The 18,984-nt window shown below is 36.8% G+C and overlaps 2 protein-coding genes across 19 annotated transcripts in view; one reads left to right on the forward strand and one right to left on the reverse strand.

Moving 5' to 3' along the window:
- RELCH (RAB11 binding and LisH domain, coiled-coil and HEAT repeat containing) overlaps positions 1–11,647 on the reverse strand; it is a 113,772-nt gene extending 102,125 nt beyond the window's left edge. For all 7 annotated transcript variants that reach the window (XM_046672262.1, XM_046672263.1, XM_046672260.1 and 4 more), the window contains exon 1: positions 10,904–11,647. In XM_046672262.1, the coding sequence (XP_046528218.1) occupies positions 10,904–11,432 (529 nt within the window). In that variant the 5' untranslated portion in view covers positions 11,433–11,647. The remainder of the gene's footprint in view (positions 1–10,903) is intronic.
- Positions 11,648–11,900: 253 nt separating this feature from the next.
- Positions 11,901–18,984, forward strand: part of PIGN (phosphatidylinositol glycan anchor biosynthesis class N) — a 183,897-nt gene continuing 176,813 nt past the window's right edge. For 9 of the 12 annotated variants that reach the window (XR_006890180.1, XR_006890181.1, XM_046672270.1 and 6 more), the window contains exons 1-2: positions 11,901–12,073; positions 14,307–14,456. The gene's annotated coding sequence lies outside the window, so the exon portion shown is untranslated. The remainder of the gene's footprint in view (positions 12,074–14,306; positions 14,457–18,984) is intronic. The other 3 variants (XM_046672268.1, XM_046672276.1, XM_046672267.1) reach the window with 2 other exon arrangements.

The following is an 18,984-nucleotide window of genomic DNA, read 5'->3' on the forward strand; positions in this document are numbered from 1 at the left end:
ACACTGCTCTGTTAGCGGCCATGCTGTGCTGGTGGCCCACGTACTGAAAAACAGAGGCAGATTGGCACAGATGTTAGCTCAGGGCAAATCTTCCTCAGCAAAAAAATAAATAAACAAAAAATTAAAATCAGTATTCTTACTATTGTGACTTATTAAAGAGTACAAAATGCAAATATTGATCATTAAGAACAACAAAATGTAACTAGAGATTTTGGTGATAGATTCATAACTCTTATCATTCCACATTACATTCTTTGGTCAACTCTCCTTACTCACACATCTATCCCTGAAGGAAAAAAAAAGCTTCAATTTTAACCATGACTGTAAAGAAAGTCTATAACAAGGAGCTACTCCTGAGTAGAAAAATTAGAAACTTTAAGACTGTTGCTAGGTGCTTTTCCAATGGTAATTCTACTTTCACACACATATACAGAATCTTTACAAGACACCTCATCCAATGCACTAGAAAGATAATGGTATAAAATCATTCTGTTCACTTGAAACATGCTAAATATATTCTAAAAGAGATCTGTGTCAACATTATACTAAGAATTATTACCTGAAGATTTCCCTTCCAAACAAAACTGATCCTCAAGGTTACAAATGGCAACAGGAGATCGAGAATAGATAACTCGTACCTTTGTACCAATAGTTTGTGAACAAAGAATGACATTTTTTTTACTGTTATTTTGTGCAAATTTAATTAGAAGATGATATAAGACACTGATATTCAATATAAGATAACAAGAAAGGTAGACATATGCCAGATGCATATGAAGAAATAACTTATCAGGCAAAATAGAATCTTTGTGTTCACATACCTGAGAGAAGACGGTATTTCATGTCATAAAAACACCAAATTCTGTTCACACTGCACAGATTATGGGATTAGGTGCCAATTAATGGTGGAACAGTGAAGTCAATTCCTATTACAAATTTTCTTTGTTTTGCCAGAATTAATTACATGCAAATTTTCACAAAGCCCAGTATATACTGCTTTGTTTTTCAAAAAGAAAAGTGCGAAGGACACCACCATATAAGCACCATCCGATACAAACTGTTAACATTTTTCACATAAATTTCAAAATTTAAAAAGAAATACCATCTTAGAGAAAAAGTTCATGTCCTTAATTTTCCCTCCTCAAAAGCAATCACAGTAATGGATTTGTGTGACTCCAGTTGATGTTTTTATACTTGTAACACACATAGATAAGTACCCATGAATAATATACGGTATTATTTTATGTGTTTGAAAATGTACATAATGGTATCATACCATATGTAATGCGGTACAACAGATCTGAGATTTGATTAATGGCTGCTAAGTTTCCATTTTATGAACACAGCATAACTATTTTTTCCATTCTGTATGGCCAAAAGGATTGTTTCCAATGTTCTGCTGTTATAAAGTGGGTATCTTTGTACACGCCTTGTTTCACACACTCGTGAGCTCCAGATATATACTTCTATGCGGAAAGAATTGGGTTGAAGGGTGTGCACATCTTCAACTTTACTAGATTGTGTCGAAATATTCTTCAAAGCAGTTCTATCAACATTTCTACAGGTACCACGAGAGGGCCTGCTTCCTCTATATTTCAGGCAATACTAAGCATTGTATACTAAATCTTCATTTTTGCCAAAAAAATTGGGTGTTGTGAAATGCATTTCCCTGATAACTAGTGAATTTGAGCATCCTTTCATTGGCTTGTTTCTTTTTGAATTATCTATATTCTTCACCTATTTTTCATTAGGTTATTTTTCTTTTTCTTAGTCATTTGTAGGTATTCTATATTTGAAATACTTTTTGACTGTTATATATGTGGCAAATATGTTCTCCTAGTCTACGACTTGTCTTTTACTTTGTTTATCTTATCTTTTTACATACCGGAATTTTAATTTTGATACAAATTTATCAACCTTTTTAAAAGCTGTGATTTGTATGTCCTAAGAAATCCTTATCTCAAGGTCACAAATATGTTTTAATATTTTCTTCAAAAAGTTTTCAAGTTCTATTCCCCACATTTAGTATTTTAATTCATTTGGAGACTTTGTTTTGGTCTGTGTGTGTGTGTGTGTGTGTGTGTATATATGGTAGGAGACAAAAAAATAATTTAATTTCTGTGCAGAGGGAGAAAAATCATTTATTGAATAGTTTCCCCTTCCCCCACTGACCTGACACTCTTTTTCCTATAACAAGACTCACTGAGTTTGTTTCTAGTCTGTATTCTGTTCCTCAGCTCAATTTGTGCACCTCTCTTCTCTTGCTTTTAAAGTGTTTGTTCTGTAAATGGTAATGTATATTGATTATTTAAAAATATTAAGATCCAAATAAAGACAAATCTCCTTTTCTGCCCATCAGTTAATTATAAAATTGTGTAACTAACCATTGCCTAAGAACTCAAAATGAAGAAATTAATAGTTAAAACATAACTTACATGAAGGTAATTAAAATATCTGTAAAACTGTCTGTACAATGCCTTTAAAGATATAAAATACAATTCATTAAGTATATAGTAGAAGATTTACTGAACCATTACAAAATCCTAACAATGTTTGCCTTTTAACAATTTACTTTCCAGTTATATAGACTTACTGCCAATGACTTAATAAATAGTAACTCATTAGACTCTCAGAGCAGCCCTATGATGTAGGTACTATTATCCCCATGTTTTATATGAGAAAACTGAGGCATAGAGAGATTAAGTAACTTCTTCAAGGTCACAAGGGTAAAAAAGTGGCAGAAACAGGATCTAAGCCAGGTAGTCTCATTTCAAACTCTGTGCTCTTAACTCACTATACTATGTTATCTTTTTCCTTTAAAATCAGCAGACTTTGATCTTATTTACAGTGGCTACCCAAATAGAAATACTATCAAATTTTCATGTGAATTTCAAGTACAGAAGTTCCTAGTATCTGTTTTTTAAACTATTTCTTTTTTAGTTAGAAATATGGTTTAAGCAGTATGCAAAAATATGGTGGAAGTGCTATTATTTTAATTAGGACACCATCTATCCATTAGCTCAGTTTAACCCTATGAATTACTATTGTTAGATCATCTATCTTTTTTGATATTTCACCATCAGCAAATCCGACTTAGTCTTCCTTCATTGCTTCATATCTTTCCTTATAAAAGAAAGAAGCAATTATAAAATGAGTTTCTGAAGCCCTTTCACATACATACTCTCATGTGAACTTCATTAAAACCCTATGACTAGTAGTGGACAGAAATTATTACTCTCCTTTACACAGAAAAAGAAGGCTCAGAAGGTTAAGTGATTTACCCAAGTGACAGAGGTGGTAAGTAGCAGAGGCAGAACCGAAGACGAGACACTAGCACAAGTCCAGCGGTCTTCAAACAAGTTCAAAATGTAGCTGGTGTGGACTGGGACATAACTACTATTGTTTTATCAGTTACATACCTTTCCACAGAAGTCTTACCAAGCCCATATTTCTCTATTTTGTTCACACCAACATGAGAGATGTCACGTATCTCGCTATAATCCAAACATACCAGTTCTAGGACATTCTTCTTGAGCCTGCTGTAGTTAAGTGTTATCTTCGGTTGAATCCTAGTAAATACCATTGCTGTATTAATTGCACTGGGTATTCATTCTTCAGAAATCTATATTTAAAGTAAATTAACCAATTTACACTCAACTTGTTCAGATTTTCCTGTGCAGATTTCCTTAGTTTGTAGAAACTATACATATATGTGGAATTAGAGAGTCATCAGTGTCCCACATTTCAGTGAAAAGGGGCCAGCAACCAGTTCAAAAGTTAAGTGCAGGTAGTAACTTCCAGTCATAAGATAATAAGTCTTGAGGATGTAATGTACAGCATGGTGACTATAGTTAATAATACTGTATTGTATATTTGAAAGTTGCTAAGAGAGTAGATCTTAAAAGTTCTCATCACAAGAAAAAAAAGTGTAACTACGTGTGGTGATGGATGTTAACTAAACTTGTGGCAATCATTTCACAATATATACATATATGAAATCATTAGGTTATACACCTAAAATTAATAAAATGTTACATGTCAATTATATCTCAAAAAGGTCAATTGAAATATTGAAACAAATACTCATACGATAAGGGACTGAAGTAGATCAACCACAAACTAATGCAAATCCCCAAAAAGTCAATCAAAGAGGCAGTGTTCAAAATATGACCAATGAGCAAAACACTATTTAGTTAAATAACAAGTATGTTTTTAGTATAAATAATTTAGAAACCATAATTTATCATCAAATCTCACAGTCCTTATAGGTAGAAGCCAGTAAAAACAGCTACCTATAAGAAAAAAACCGGCTGTTAATATTTAAGACCTCTCTCAACTGATACTTGTAATTTAGATAAAAGATTGTATTTTTAGACCAAGGTGGTTGATCATCATAAAACAAGGGGGCGGGGAACAGTTAAAAGTTATATAAAACACATTAACCAAACTTAGTTAATATTTATAAAAATATTAAACAACCTCTCTCAACTGATATTTGTAATTTAGATAGAAGATTGTATTTTTAGACCAAGGTGGTTGATCATCATAAAACAAGGGGGCAGGGAACAGTTAAAAGCTATATAAAAACACATTAACCAAATTTAGTTTTTGACCTAAAAATATTAAACAAAATGAAAATTATATCAATTCTGGAAGGTTTTTCTAACCAAGCTTTTTAAAAAACAAACAAGCATACATTCTAGAGATCATCCCTAACTGTCTTGTTTGAAAAACAGAAGGTGTAATTTTAATTTTTGACAGAAATAAGGTCTGTTTTCCCTGATTAATACCCCTATCTTGCTTCCTTTTAGCCAAAGTACCACAATGGCTTGAAATGTCATACTGTATTTTTATAACTACCCAAATGGAATCACTTTATTAAGCAGAGAGCCAGATAATGGTAAGGATGTTCCCAGATATTTTAAACAAGGCAAAATAAAAAATAAATACTATCTTTTCTTTACCCTCACTTCCTTTTACTTTTTCTCACTCAGGACAAAGAGTTAAATATGGCCAAACAATAAAGTTACCATTTATTCAAAATTTCACCTGTCCTTGAGGGTCAAATTTAAATTTTACTTTCTTCACAAGAGCCATTTGATTACTACAATTGACAATGATTTTTCCATATCTGAATGTTTACACTATTATCTGTATCGCGGAAGACTATTCTATAGTTCTTTCATGCGTTACTCTTGCCTCTCCATCAAGAACATAAGCTCAAGGACATACATGAAACATCCTTCCTTACAATCCTTAACTGATCACACAATTTCATAAATACATTGATTATTGTAAAATATTGGATACCAACTATATTTAAGATCACTGTGCTGGGCAGTGAAAATATCTAACTAAATTTCCGCAAGAATTAATAATAATTTTGAAACTACTGCAAAAGGCATAAGCAAGAAAAATGAGTTATGCAACAGATAAATTTAGGAATTCATATGATGCAGACAATAGTGGAAAGTCTCATTCAGCTAAAAGCAGTCAGCTTGATACACTGTAGAAATATTTTGTTGATATTTTGTCTCTCAGAAGCTGGAGGGAACACTAAACGCAATTCCAACCTAACAGGGAGGGACTACTTCATAAAGTAGAAGAGATGGGAACTTCGGAGGATTGTAATCACGACATCTTAGCAGTGGTGATACTAAAAACAGAACACTGAGCACAGTGAGAGAGGTACTCTTTGAGAGTTCTAAGAAAAGATAAGTAGGATCATGAAACAGAAAATTTTAAAAAGGAGGAAGATGACTCAAGAAGGCTGCAGGCTCACAAGTGAAATTATCACATTCAATCATAAATGACTGCCTCCTGACAAGCTGCCTTACGAAAATTTGAAGGCTTGGTATATACAGAACAAAAGAAATCCATCACTGAAAGGTTTAAGTTATTTGTCTTCCCCATTTGACCACCTACTGTCTCTACTAAACAAAAAACTGGGCTTATCCTAGGAAATTACAGCTCAATTTTGATTAGAACTCTAAGGCTTCAAGTGGAACCAGCATTCCTCTGGCTAAGATACCACAATCTGCTCAGTGTTCATTGATGACACCGTCACAATTTTTATCTTGCAATCTAATTGAAAAACAAAACAATTACTAAATGGTAGTTATTCTGGCTTGACTGGCAAAAATACGACGGAAAACATATAAATAATGTATATGTGCATATTCAAACAAGTAATATTAAATACAAAAGATCTAATTAGTTCATCAAGTAGATCTAGTAGGAACATTGCAATGATGGTATAACAATTTATCAAACAATGAGACTTCCTTAGAGCATTTCTTAAAAGCAATTTCATTCAGTTAGTAGAAATTCTACTACTGAAAACATAAAACTTATAGCTGTAATTCTTTTGATAATGAATCTTTTATAAATATGGATTACTTTTTTAGTAAAGAAAAAAGATTACAATACAAAGACTTCTCAAAGTATTTTAAAAGCATTACTATACTATAGTATTAACCTAAGTCAACAGACTTTTAAAGATTTTATTTTTCCTTTTTCTCCCCAAATCTCCCCGGTACATAGTTGTGTATTTTTAGTTGTGGGTGCTTCTAGTTGTAGCATGTGGGACGCCACCTCAGCATGGCCTGATGAGTGGTGCCACGTCTGTGCCTAGGATCCTAAGCAGGGAAACCCTAGGCTGCCGAAGCAGCATACTCGAATTTAACCACTCGGCCACAGGGCTGGCCCCATCAACAGACTTTTACATAAATAATTCAGTAAATCTTGTGAAATTAAATTTTTTTTAGACTTCATTAAATAAAGGAAACTACTTTAGATTATACAATTATTCTTAAGTACTATAAATGTTCAGATCAGACAGAAACAAAATATATATAAAAACAGATCAAAATAATTTGTTTTAGATAATCTATACTACCAATTTTTATACTATTTATGATCAACCAAAAAGTTCTTATTTTTATAAAATCATAACCCAACTAACAACAATTAAGATGCTAGAATTGAATATAGAGGATCTTTAAAAACAGGCAGTTGTCCAGTATTAGAGAAAGATTCATCCTTATAATTCCCAAAATATAATTTGTGTGATCAGGAGCTTCATCAAAATCTTCAAAACATTGTACTATGTGCAGTTTTACAGTTTTATTTTAGCATTTATCTATTTTCTAACCGGATTAAGACATTTGCAGGCATTGATATTCTGACATATACAATGCATTTGTACTTAAACTGTACTAAACAAAGTTTTTTGCTATAAATGCACATTTATAGGAGGAATATTTCAGAAATATTTCTTCTTTTTATGATACCTTATTAAAATGCAGTCCTGCCATCATAGACCTAAATGTAAATGCTAAAACTATAAAATTTCTAGAAGAAAATATAGGAGAAAAGTTTTGTAACCTTGAGATAGGCAAATATTTCTTATATAGGACACACAAAGCATGAATCATTACGGAAAAAAATTGATTAATTGGATTTGACGAAATGAAAAACTTTTGTTCATCAGGTACATTGTTAAAAATAAAATGAAAAGGCAACCATACTGGGCGAAAATATTTGCAAAACACATATTGATAAAGAACCTGGGTCCAGAATATACAAAGAACTACAATTCAATAATGAGACCAAAAAAGGGGAAGCTATACTAATCGCAAAAAGCTCAGAAGGAGTTCAGCATCACTAGTTCCCAGGGAAATGAAAATGAAAACCACAATGAGATACCAGAATACCCTCACAAGAATGAGTTAAATAAAAAGCCTGAAACTACCAAGTGTTTGGGGGATGTATATAAATTAGAACTGTCATACACTGGTGATGGGAATTTTAAATGGTATAACCACTTTGGAAAACAGTTTGACAGTTTCTCATAAACTTAAATACATATTAACTATATGACCGACCAATTCCTTTCCTAGGTGTTACCCAAAAGAAATGAAAACATATGTCCATGCAAAATTTGTACAAGCATATTCATGGGTTTTATTCATATAGCTCAAAACTGGAAAAACACAAATGTCTAACTACAGATAAAAGGATAAACCAAAAAAGGAATGAACTACTAATACAGACAAAAACAAAGATGAATTTCAAAAACATTATGCTGAGCAAAAGAAGCCAGACAGAAAAGAATATATGCTCCACGATCCCATTTATATGAAATTTTAGGACAGGCAAAACTTAAGCATAGAAGTGGTTCTCAGTTGGGGAAATTTTGCCCTCCCCTTCCCTGGACAATGTTGGAGACACTTTTGGTTGTCACAACTTGGAGGATGGGGTAGGGGTGGTTGCTACTGGCATCTAGTGGACAGAGAGGCCAGGGATGCTGTTAAACATTCTAGATTGCACAGGACAGTAGCCACAACAAAGAATTATCAGGCCCAACATTTCAATAGTACCCAGGCCCAGGTTGAGAAATCCTGTTCTATAATGATCAGTGATGGTCTAAAGGTGGGACTGGGGATAGCGGAGGCAAAGAAATATGACGGAATTCTGTGGACAATAAAACCATTGTATATTTTAATTGTAGTAGTGATTCACTTTTCAAAACTCCTCAAACTGTACACTTAAAATGTACATTTTATTGTATGCAATTTTACATCAAAGTTGATGGTAAAAATTATATTGCCTGTTAAACAATATAAAGTTATACAAAACAGCTTAATCCAATTCTTGCTTTTTAAAATATATACATAGAAAAGACATGAAAGGCAAATACCATTGGCAGGATGATGGATAAGTTTGATTTTTTCTCTATTGCTCATTTGCTTTGCATTAACTTGAAAATATATTATACCTATATCTATATCTCCAGTACTTAAAACATATCCAAATAATGAGGATGATAGAAAAGCACAGGTGCACACGAATACCTGACTGTAGTTAATATATTTTGATCACAAGACTTGGAATTTCAAGAAACTATAAAGATGGATAATGCAAAGGCATTGAGAAGTCAATTTTTACTCTGTTACACTGCTAAAACATTTAAAGAGTTAAATTATAAATATAACTATTTCCATACAAAAAGTTGTTGTTTTTTGAGGAAGATTAGCCCTGAGCTAACATCTGCCACCAATCCTCCTCTTTTTTGCTGAGGAAGACTGCACCTGAGCTAACATCTGTGCCCATCTTCCTCTACTTTATATGTGGGATGCCTACCACAGCATGGGTTGACAAGCGGTGCGTAGGTCCGCACCCGGGATCCGAACCGGCAAACCCTGGGCCGCCGAAGCAGAACGTGTGAACCTAACCGCTGCGCCAACGGGCTGGCCCCTACAAAAAGTTTTTAAGAGAAATTTTCACTATAAACAATGATATCAAACCGTAATAAGGCAGGCTGAAAGGTTAAGAAAGTCTTTTAGACTAAACAGAATAAGGAATAACCCATTTCATTATATCAATAGAGTAGAAAAATAGAGCAGATGCAATTGAGTTATGTTCAACAATAGGCCAGGGACTGTACAAAGTGTGAAGAATATTAAAGATGTCCTTCAAGAAGTGACTATCTAATGGAGAAAAATAATTTTGTCAACAAATCAAAACAGAGTTAAAGGCTATGGCTGAGGTTTGAAAGTAGCACAATTAAAGAACCAGCCAACTACCTAAGCATGGAGAGTGTGGGAAGCGCTTACAAAGATGCCATTTGAGGCGGGTCTGAGGAAGTAGTACAGCTTGTCAGGTGAAAATCATTATTAGATAATTTAGAAATCTTCAAACAAACAAAAAAGCCCAACCACATCACAATTTTGTTACACTGCTGTTACATTTTACAGTCTTAAAGGCCAGCAATGAGAAAATCTCTTCCTAAGAAATTATCCTACACATTGAGTAAGCAAGTTATACCTACTGAGAAAATTCCACATCCAAGAGGGAAATCCGCTTAGTATTCATCTTGCTAGAAAATGCTCTCTGCACTTTCACTACATCTAAGTTTGGCAATGTAAGTCTCTGGCACAATCCAAAAGTATAGACACAAAAAAATAACCATTTAGTATACAATTTTAAAATTGTATATTTAACATTTGTCAGTAAATTCCGGTTGGCCTCATATAACACACTAAAACATCTCATACCATCAGTAAAGGAAAATCCAAGCTGCCTCCCAAAAGAGGATACTGGGAATCCAGTATACTTCCTGATGGCTGTACGTTTCCAAGCCATAAAAACGCTTATAAACATACGATGAATGGAGTAAACGATTACTCTATACTGACAAAAATGATTATAACAAGGTAAAAAAGTAAATTCCTAACTTCTGCAGAGAAAAAAAGCCTGCGAGGTGGTGGGAGCACGAGACAGACTGCAGGTAGAATTTCCTGCCCTGCTCCTCAGATTTCCTGTAATTTTGGAAACTACTGAAATTAAGACACCGAAATTGAATTAACTTTATTTAAACAGAACATATTTTATGCAACAGAAAACCCAATGTTTGAGTAAGAAAGTCATCCCAAAGACAAAGAGTCTTTACTGGATCTGGCTTTGCGCAGACAGCAACAACACTTCCTAGTCTTTACTCTCTCTTGACTTTGAGTCAAAGAATTACTGCGAGCTTTTTAAGAGGCACTATTTCCTGGTAGTGGTGATTCAGGAGATTGGAGGAAAACGGAAAAAGATGAAAGCGATAAGCCAGTTTGCAAGCCTTCTGGAGTCCCGTAAAAGCCAGTGAACTAGAAACCCTGGATATTTTATAGATACCGACACCAATAAGGGAGCCAGGAGAAAGTGCAACTGCAGCCAAGGGTTGGAGGCAGGCAGACAGAACAGTCACTGCCAAATACTTTTGCGTCCACCGCAAAGACCCCCACCCTCTCCAACTCTCTCCCTCTAAAACGTTCCTAATATTCAGTACCCGCCCAGAAATAAACCCTCCCCCACTATCCCAACCACCCTGCCCGAGTGACAGGCTGCGTTCACTTACTGAGCTGTCCCCCGCCCGACGTCGTACTCGGCTCCCGACCTCCTGCGCCTCCCACGCCGGCTGCTCCAGGGATCCCCGGAGCCCCCATCCCCGGCGGGGTCCCACTCTGCCTCTCGAAGTTGCCAGGATTGGAGAAGTAGTCGCGCAGCCGAGGCAGCTCGCGGCCGCTCTCTAACAGCTCGGTGTGCAGCTCCAGGGCGGTCAGCAAGTACTGATCGCGCAACAGCTGAGCCGCGATCGCATCAATGGACAATCGGCCCGGGGTCTCCCCGCCGCCCCCCAGGGCCACCGCAGCTGCCGCCGCCTCCCCAGGGAGCCCTGACCGCGCACTGCTCCCTAAGGCCACGGGATCCTGGGGCGATAGCGAGTCTGCAGAGCCAGGATCTAGGCCGCCCCCGGAACCCAGCCGAAGTCCTGCCCGCCGCTCCTCGGTCGCCGCTACCTCATCGTCGTCCTCGTCTGAATCGCTGAGGAACGGATTCACGCCGCCACCACCACTGCCACTACCTCCAGGCGCCATCGCCGCCATCTTATTCTGTCAGGAGTATGGGCGCCTCCCTGGCTGGCTGACAGGCCGCAGCCTGAATCCCCCCTAAGCCTCAGCAGCCACTGCACACCTCCACAGCCCTGGCCTGGCCACGTCCCGTCTGCCCACCCGGAGACCAGGCGTAGGCTGGGAGGCAGAACCTCCGGATGCAGCAGCACCCGCTGCCTCAGGCGCTGCTGCACCAGCAGCCGGGCTCTGCAGGCGTCTTCCTGGTCTCTAGTCTCGCGAGAAATGGCGCGCGTCCTGCCCCTCTCCCGCCCCAGCTCCGCCCCAGCCACGCCCCAGCCCCGCCCGTTCTTAACACCAGCAAGCAAAGACGGAGGGCCCAGCTCCACGCTCCAAGGCAAAACCCCGCCTCCACTCCTGTTTGATTGGCTGAGGGAGGAGGGAGGGGGCTGGCGTTCCGGAGGACTGGACCTGGGATTATCGCGATAGCAGCCGCTGGGCAGGTAGGCGTCACGGCGTTCCGCGGTTTCCTTGGAGCGGTTATGAAGGTGGTTTAGCAACATTCTCTTGGCTATCCTTTCAGGGGTCAGGGGGTAACTCTCCCTGAGAGCGGGATCCTGTCTTCGCGCCCAGAAGGCTTCATTCTCGAGATAAGGCGTGACCCTGAGAAGCCCCAGGTAAAGCCCGGGGACCAGTGCACAGAGGCGCGGTGGCACCGAAACTGACCTCATTCCCGCGGGCGCGCGGTGCCCTAGCGCGCTTCACTTTCTCTTGCTGTTTGCTGCCAATTGGTGACATTTCTCCGCACGTGTAGCAGGTGCCCAGGGTAGGAGTCAGAATTTAGCTTCCATTCTCTTCTTTCCCTTCCCGGCCCTGTGCCTGCTCGCCCTGGAGGCCTGGCGACAGCATTGGCTTCCTGCGCTTTGGGAGAGCGCCTTCTGGGCGCCGAGTTAATGCTCTAAAAGGGCGGGGCGGGCGGGGCGGGGTGGCGTGGGGTCTGGGAGGTGGAGAGAATAAATGCAAAATGGGACTCTGAGGTTTGGATTTGTTTGGATCTGTGAATACCCTGATAGCCTCAACTTGGATAACAGACCATTAGGGGCTCAGTAAACACTTAGTATTTAATATACAATTTGCACAACAGGGACCTTTCAAAGTATCAAATGCAGTTCCATCGGTAGAGAGATACGTAAGCTTAAGTCTAAAGACGTTCAATGACCTGGTCAAGTCAATTCCAACAATAAGTATAAAAGGAACCAAAATCGGTTCTCTTATGTCCAAAGCTATTCTTATGCCTTCCAGCCTTTCTGACTTGTCCATTTAGGCTGGAATTAAGGTATTGACCGTGGAACCTTATTTTAAAACTTGGTTGCTTTAGACAGTTTTGATTGCCTTTTTCAAACGTTAGCACATATAGTAAGTATACTAAGTTTGGAAGTTCAACATTTATCATTTATGTCATTCCTTCATTACATCCGGGCTGGTAAAGGGAATGTTACTATCTGGTCAACAGTACTAGCGTGCTATTCCTAAGAGCTTCTATTTTCTTCACACATAAATTGTCACTTTTGCAAGAAAGATTTACTTTCTTTCTGTATAGCTTTCTTTAAGCACCAAAATAAATAGGTAGTAGTAATTATGTTATCAGGTAAGTTACATTTACATTGAAGCCGTAAAGTATCTCTTTTAGCTCTGTGGAAAGTAAAAATAGAGCATTCTTATATAACATAGGTCAGGTTATTGGTTTACCTGTAAAGAGATGCCAACAGTTAAGTGTGGGCTTTCATTTCAGTTTACCCAGGCTCAGTAAACTAAAATTTTCATTTTAATGAGGCTTGGGTTTTTTGTTTTGTTTCTGTGAGAAATTTTTTTGGGCATTGTTAATACTAAGAATTTGAAATATTTTTTATAAAACATTAACTCCTAATGTTGGAATTCTAAATATTTTTCTGTGCTGTATCTTGAAGAAAAACATGAAAAAAAATCCCTGATCTTAGGAATATAGTGTAAAATAGCCAATGGTGTATCCTGTTACATATTTCTTAGCAAAAAGGATTGCTGATCCTTATTGTAATTAATTTACCAGAGAGATTGAAAATGGAACCAATTTCTGGAATGGAGGACTGGGAGGGATTAGTGAATGGCATGGAAAGGGCATGGTTAGAAATGGATTGCTTATATACAATATTTTCATGTCTGTAATGGGGAGTTTTAGAAAAATCCTGCACTCAGGGTCCCTGAAGAGGATTGTGATTATCAGGTAGAAGAGCCTAAAGTTCATATCCCAGTTCTACCAATTATTTGCTGTGAGACCTTAAAAAAGTTACTTAACTTCTCTCAGCCTCGCTCCCATTCATCTGTCAAGGGGATAATGAAAGGATACAGAATTAGGAATGTGCTTGTCACAGTGCTGGTACCTAGTACACAAGAAATGGTTATTATAGTCAGTTATTAATTAATGCAATATTAGTATATATTGAGAATCTTTGACAGATTTTTAAAAATAAAACAAATATCAACTGTTTAGCAGCTAAAGTCAGAAAAGACAATTAAGTTAGTAGGGCCTAAAGGGAATATCTTTAATTTAGGGTCTGACTTCTAAAACGTAAGTTGAAAATAGATTTAAAATATGTTTCCTCAGGGGCTGGCCCAGTGGCACAGTGGTTAAGTGTGCACATTCTGCTTCAGTGGCCCGGGGTTGGCTGGTTTGGATCCCGGGTACGGACATGGCACCGCTTGGCAAGCTATGCTGTGCAGGCTTCCCACATATAAAGTAGAGGAAGATGGGCATGGATGTTAGCTCAGGGCCAGTCTTCCTCAACAAAAAAGAGGAGAATTGGCAGCAGTTAGCTCAGGGCTAATCTTCCTCAAAAAAAAAAATTAAAAAAAAATTAAAATATGTTTCCTCAGAGAGTTGTAAGAAGTTCCATGTAGAAGTTCTTCCATCATTGGCTTCCTATATGAATGTGTAGTTTCCTGATTCTACTTCACAGCCTATAATCATGGACTTGTTTATGTGACCTTCCAAGCCAATAACAATTCAACTGGCTGGGCTTCTCAGTAAGTACTTTTCCACAATGCATAGAGGTTTACTTATCAATTAAAAATGTTGAAGTAACACATACTAGAATATTAATAGTTGCTGATATCTACTTATAGTAATTTATTATTAACATTGTTGCGAATTGTTCTTTCTACTTAGCAAGATTTGCATTAATCTAGGTCTTTACAGCTAATGTTTCATTAAATAATCAGGTTAATCATTAAAGTTTGTATCTTAGTGATGAAAATGTAAAAGATTGCTTTCCCCCCAAGTACGTCAATCATTTTAATCAAAATAAAAAATTATTTGTGGCCTTAATAGCCTTAAAATAACCACAAGTAACCTTTTAAATGCAAGTTTTTGGTTGATTTGAAGTTTTAGAAATATCTAATTTTTTATTGTTTTTCAGGGTGTAGTAAACATTCCATAGGTATAAGCTAAATAAATTTTATTGGTACATACATATGTGTCTTTTAAAATTTTTAGTAGTTAGGGGCTGGCCTGGTGGTGTAATGGCTAAGTTCACATGCTCTGCTTTGGTGGCCTGGGATTCATAGGTTCAGATCCCAGGTGCAGACCTACACACTGCTCATCAAGCCATGCTGTGGCAGCATCCCACATACAAAATAGAGGAAGATGGGCACAGATGTTAGCTCAGGGTCAATCTTCCTCAAGCAAAAAGGAAGATTGGCAATAGATATTAGCTCAGGGCCAATCTTCCTCATCAAAAAAAAAAAGAAAAGAAAAAAATATTTTTAGTACTTATTCATTTATTTTGGAGATTTCCAAATGATTCAACCATGACAAAGTTTTCTTTTGCAATAAATCTGAATAAAATGTGATTCTCCTTAAAGACAAATCTTAAGTAATAATATTGCTTATATACATGTACTTGGCAATAATAAAATAAGTAGTGTGTGAAAGATAATATTTTGGAATCAGTATCCTGAATCTTCACAGTTCTTGTGTATGTTCTGGAGGAATAAAAAGAGAAGCAAGGTAGCCTCTAGTGGCTATAGTGCATATTGCATGTTCCTTTGAAATGATCATCTTAAATAATTTATTCACCAAACATTTGAGTCCTTACTAAGTGCCAGGACTGTGATGAGTGCTGGAGAACCCCTATCTTGCTGTCATGGGATCATGGTTAAGTGATAGAGAGACTGTAATCCAAATAGTCAAAGACATTGCTGTGTAATTATAAACTGAGGTAAAGGTTTTAGTTTCTGATTTGGACTGTGTAGTTCCTGAGGAAGTGATCCTTGAAAGTGCAGGGGGATGTTATGAGACAGTGGGGTGAAAGAGGGTGGAGGACAGGTTGGAAGTGCATTGTATAGAGAGGAGTCGTACCTATAAAGGTCTTGTAGCAATAAGAAGCATGGGATATTTGAAGAAATAAAAGAAGGCCAGCGTGGTGAGATGCCATAAAGCAAGGGGGAGTCTGTGAGACAAGGCTAGAAAGGGAGGCAGTGTTAACACCTTGTTAGTCATCTTAAGGATTTTAAGTCTTGATTAGGAAGGGGGAAAGGCACTGAAGGGTTTTATACAAGGGGTGAGATGTTCAGATTTGCATTTTGAAAAGAGCAAAACAAAAAAGTAATACATGGCTACTCAGCAGAAGAATAGGGTATAGAGAATGACTCCTAGTTCTCTGATTTGCATACCTGGGTGGAAGGTGGTGCCGTCTCATGAGATTGTGAACACTAGGGAATTAGGAGGGTTACCACCTAAACAAGACTCATGGAGGGATATCATGAGTTTGATGTTAAACATATTCAGTTGTGTTTATTTGGAATATCCAAGTGGGTGTGCTGAGGTTGTAGTTACATATGTGGATTTGAAGCTATAATTTCTTGAGACTTTTGCATATAGATGATAACTGAAGCCAAGGGTATGATTAAAAATGCCTAGACAAAAAGTATAGAGTGAGAAGAGAAGAGGGCTGAGGACCAAGTTTTGAGTCACTCCAAAACTCAGCGACCAGATAGAGACCATTCCATGTCAGAGAAGTAGGAGGAAAACTGAAGGAGTAATGTTCACAGAAACCAAGAAATGAGAATTGTTTAAAAAAGAAGACATGGTTAACAAAGACAAATTGAATGGATAAGCCATGGAAGATGAAGACTAAAAAATAGCCATTGGAGTTTGCAGTGTTGGCTACTTTAGTGAAAGCTTTCTCTCTGATGTAATGGAAACAAATGCTCAGTATAAGTTGTTGGACAATTAAGTGGTCAAGAAAAAAGAGATCATATTCAGTGTTTTGAAGAAGTTGGCTGTGTTGGGGAGAAAAGGGCAGTCAATGCTTTTACAGTTTTTTTCATTAATTCTTATATTTGTGAGATGTATCATTGTCATAGATGTGATAATTCATTTTCAATGCTGTATAGTATTTCATTATGGATAAACAATGTGTCTGTTCCCTATTGTTAGATATTGTTTCCAATTTTTATTGTTACAAATAGCAAAAGCCGAGTTTTGAATTTAAAGTTTTTTACCTGTATTTGCATCTGATGTGGAATTTATCTTAATAAATTCTAAAGTGGTAACTGTACTATTACTTCTGTCAGTTGGTTAAAAACATAAAATTAGATCTTTAATTCACACCATATACAAATATATTCTAAATAATGATAGGTGAAAAGCAAAAATTTAGAACTGTTAGAATTGAGTTCTAATTTAAAACTATTCTTATGTGACATAAGAACAAGGGAAGTCTCTTATACAAGACACAAAAACTTTAGTCCAGAAAGGATAAATTTGATGAATTATGCTGTATTAACATTATAAAACTTCTATTTAACAAAAGACACCTAAAACAAATGTATATTTAATATGTATATCTAGATATATGTAGATACACACATATTTAATTATAACGTATGCGTTAAAGATAAAAGGCCAACAACCCTAACCATATTTGATCAAAGGATATGAATGCACAATTGAAAGGATAGGAAACCCAATTGACCAATAAAAACGTGAAAAGATGTTCATCCTCGCTACTAATCGGGCAAATAGACACTCGACAACAGGATGCCATTTCATCCTGTTTAGACTGGCATAAAGTAAGTACGACAACACCAGGCGATTCTGAGGATTTGGAGATAATAGGGACTCTCATACATTGCCGGTGGGCATCTGAATTGTTATGGACACTTTGCTACTATCTTATAAAGTTGAAAATACCATTTATTCCAGCAATTCCACTTAATAGAGATGGCTTTCAGACTTATTTGTACATAAAATAGTTCAAAATACATTTTTTACTACAATTTGCTATATTCGTGGATGCACATACATGCATGTACACACATAGGGAAAAATTAAAATACTCTTTCAAAAGAATTATTTGCCTTACTACTTCTGAGGTATTTTATTGTGATGTATTCTCTATCGTCTCCTATTCTATTCTATTTCATTTTTTAAAAAAAGGAAAGAAGGCTAATTGCAATCCACCAAAAATAATTTTGTGATGGGTCATCATTCCACTGATTGTCATTCTGAAAACCTCCCAATTTTACCATAAGAGATATGCTTAATTGCAGCATTCTTTGCAGTAGTGACAATTGGGGACAATGTCTATCAGCAAGATAAGTTCAAATAAATTGTAGTATAGTTATATAATAGAATATATGTTTAAGTGTTCGAGATAATTCAAAGAAAGAATGCTTTGCATCTATTCTGATACAAATTAGTTTATAAGTAGGATGGGAAAAGCAAGAGTGGCAATGTTGATGATTATAATATTAATCAAACCTTGTAGAATGACAGATGGTTTTTAACCACACAGTTGACTGAGTTTACAATATATACTCTCTGTGCAGAAGAATTTCAAGTAATTTATGTGGATACTTCATGCTCTCAGTAGGCGGAGCATAACTCCTCACTCCTTAAGTATTGGTTGCACGTATGGACTTCCTACCAAAGAGTACAGTATGAGAGAGGGAGGGAAACCATTGACTTTACACTGGAGAAACCTGACAAACACTACCTTAGCCAAGTGGTCAAGTTTAATCTCAATAGCGATGAGTCAAGTTGATAGTATACATCCTTAATATGATGTGATGAAAATGGCACTTTACACATGTAGTTTTCCTCCCCACAATCTATAACCCCATTCTAATCATTAGAAAAATGTCAGCAAAATTCCAATAGAAGAGCATCCTACGGTATACCTGACCAGTACTCCTCAAAACTCACAAGGTCATCAAAACAAGCAAAGTCTGAGAAATTGTCACGGCTGAGAGATGCCTAAGGAGACATGACAAGTAACTGTACTGAGGTATCTGGGAACAGATAAAGGACCTTAGAAATGAAGGAAAAAATTTGAATTCTTTTCAAGTGTGTAGCTGGGCATGAATCATCTAAATAGATGACAACCTCTGTTGATCTACTAGCCATGAGGAAATTTGAAAATTAATTCTTATATGGCATTTTGTAAAGTCACATATAGTGTTCAATTAAAAGTGTCATGAATCGTGATGAAAAAGATATGCAGCCTAAAATAATAAATAAGAAGAAACAAATCAACTAGTGTTAATTACA

The sequence above is a fragment of the Equus quagga genome, chromosome 9 (genome assembly GCF_021613505.1).
Source record: "Equus quagga isolate Etosha38 chromosome 9, UCLA_HA_Equagga_1.0, whole genome shotgun sequence".
NCBI lineage: Eukaryota > Metazoa > Chordata > Mammalia > Perissodactyla > Equidae > Equus > Equus quagga.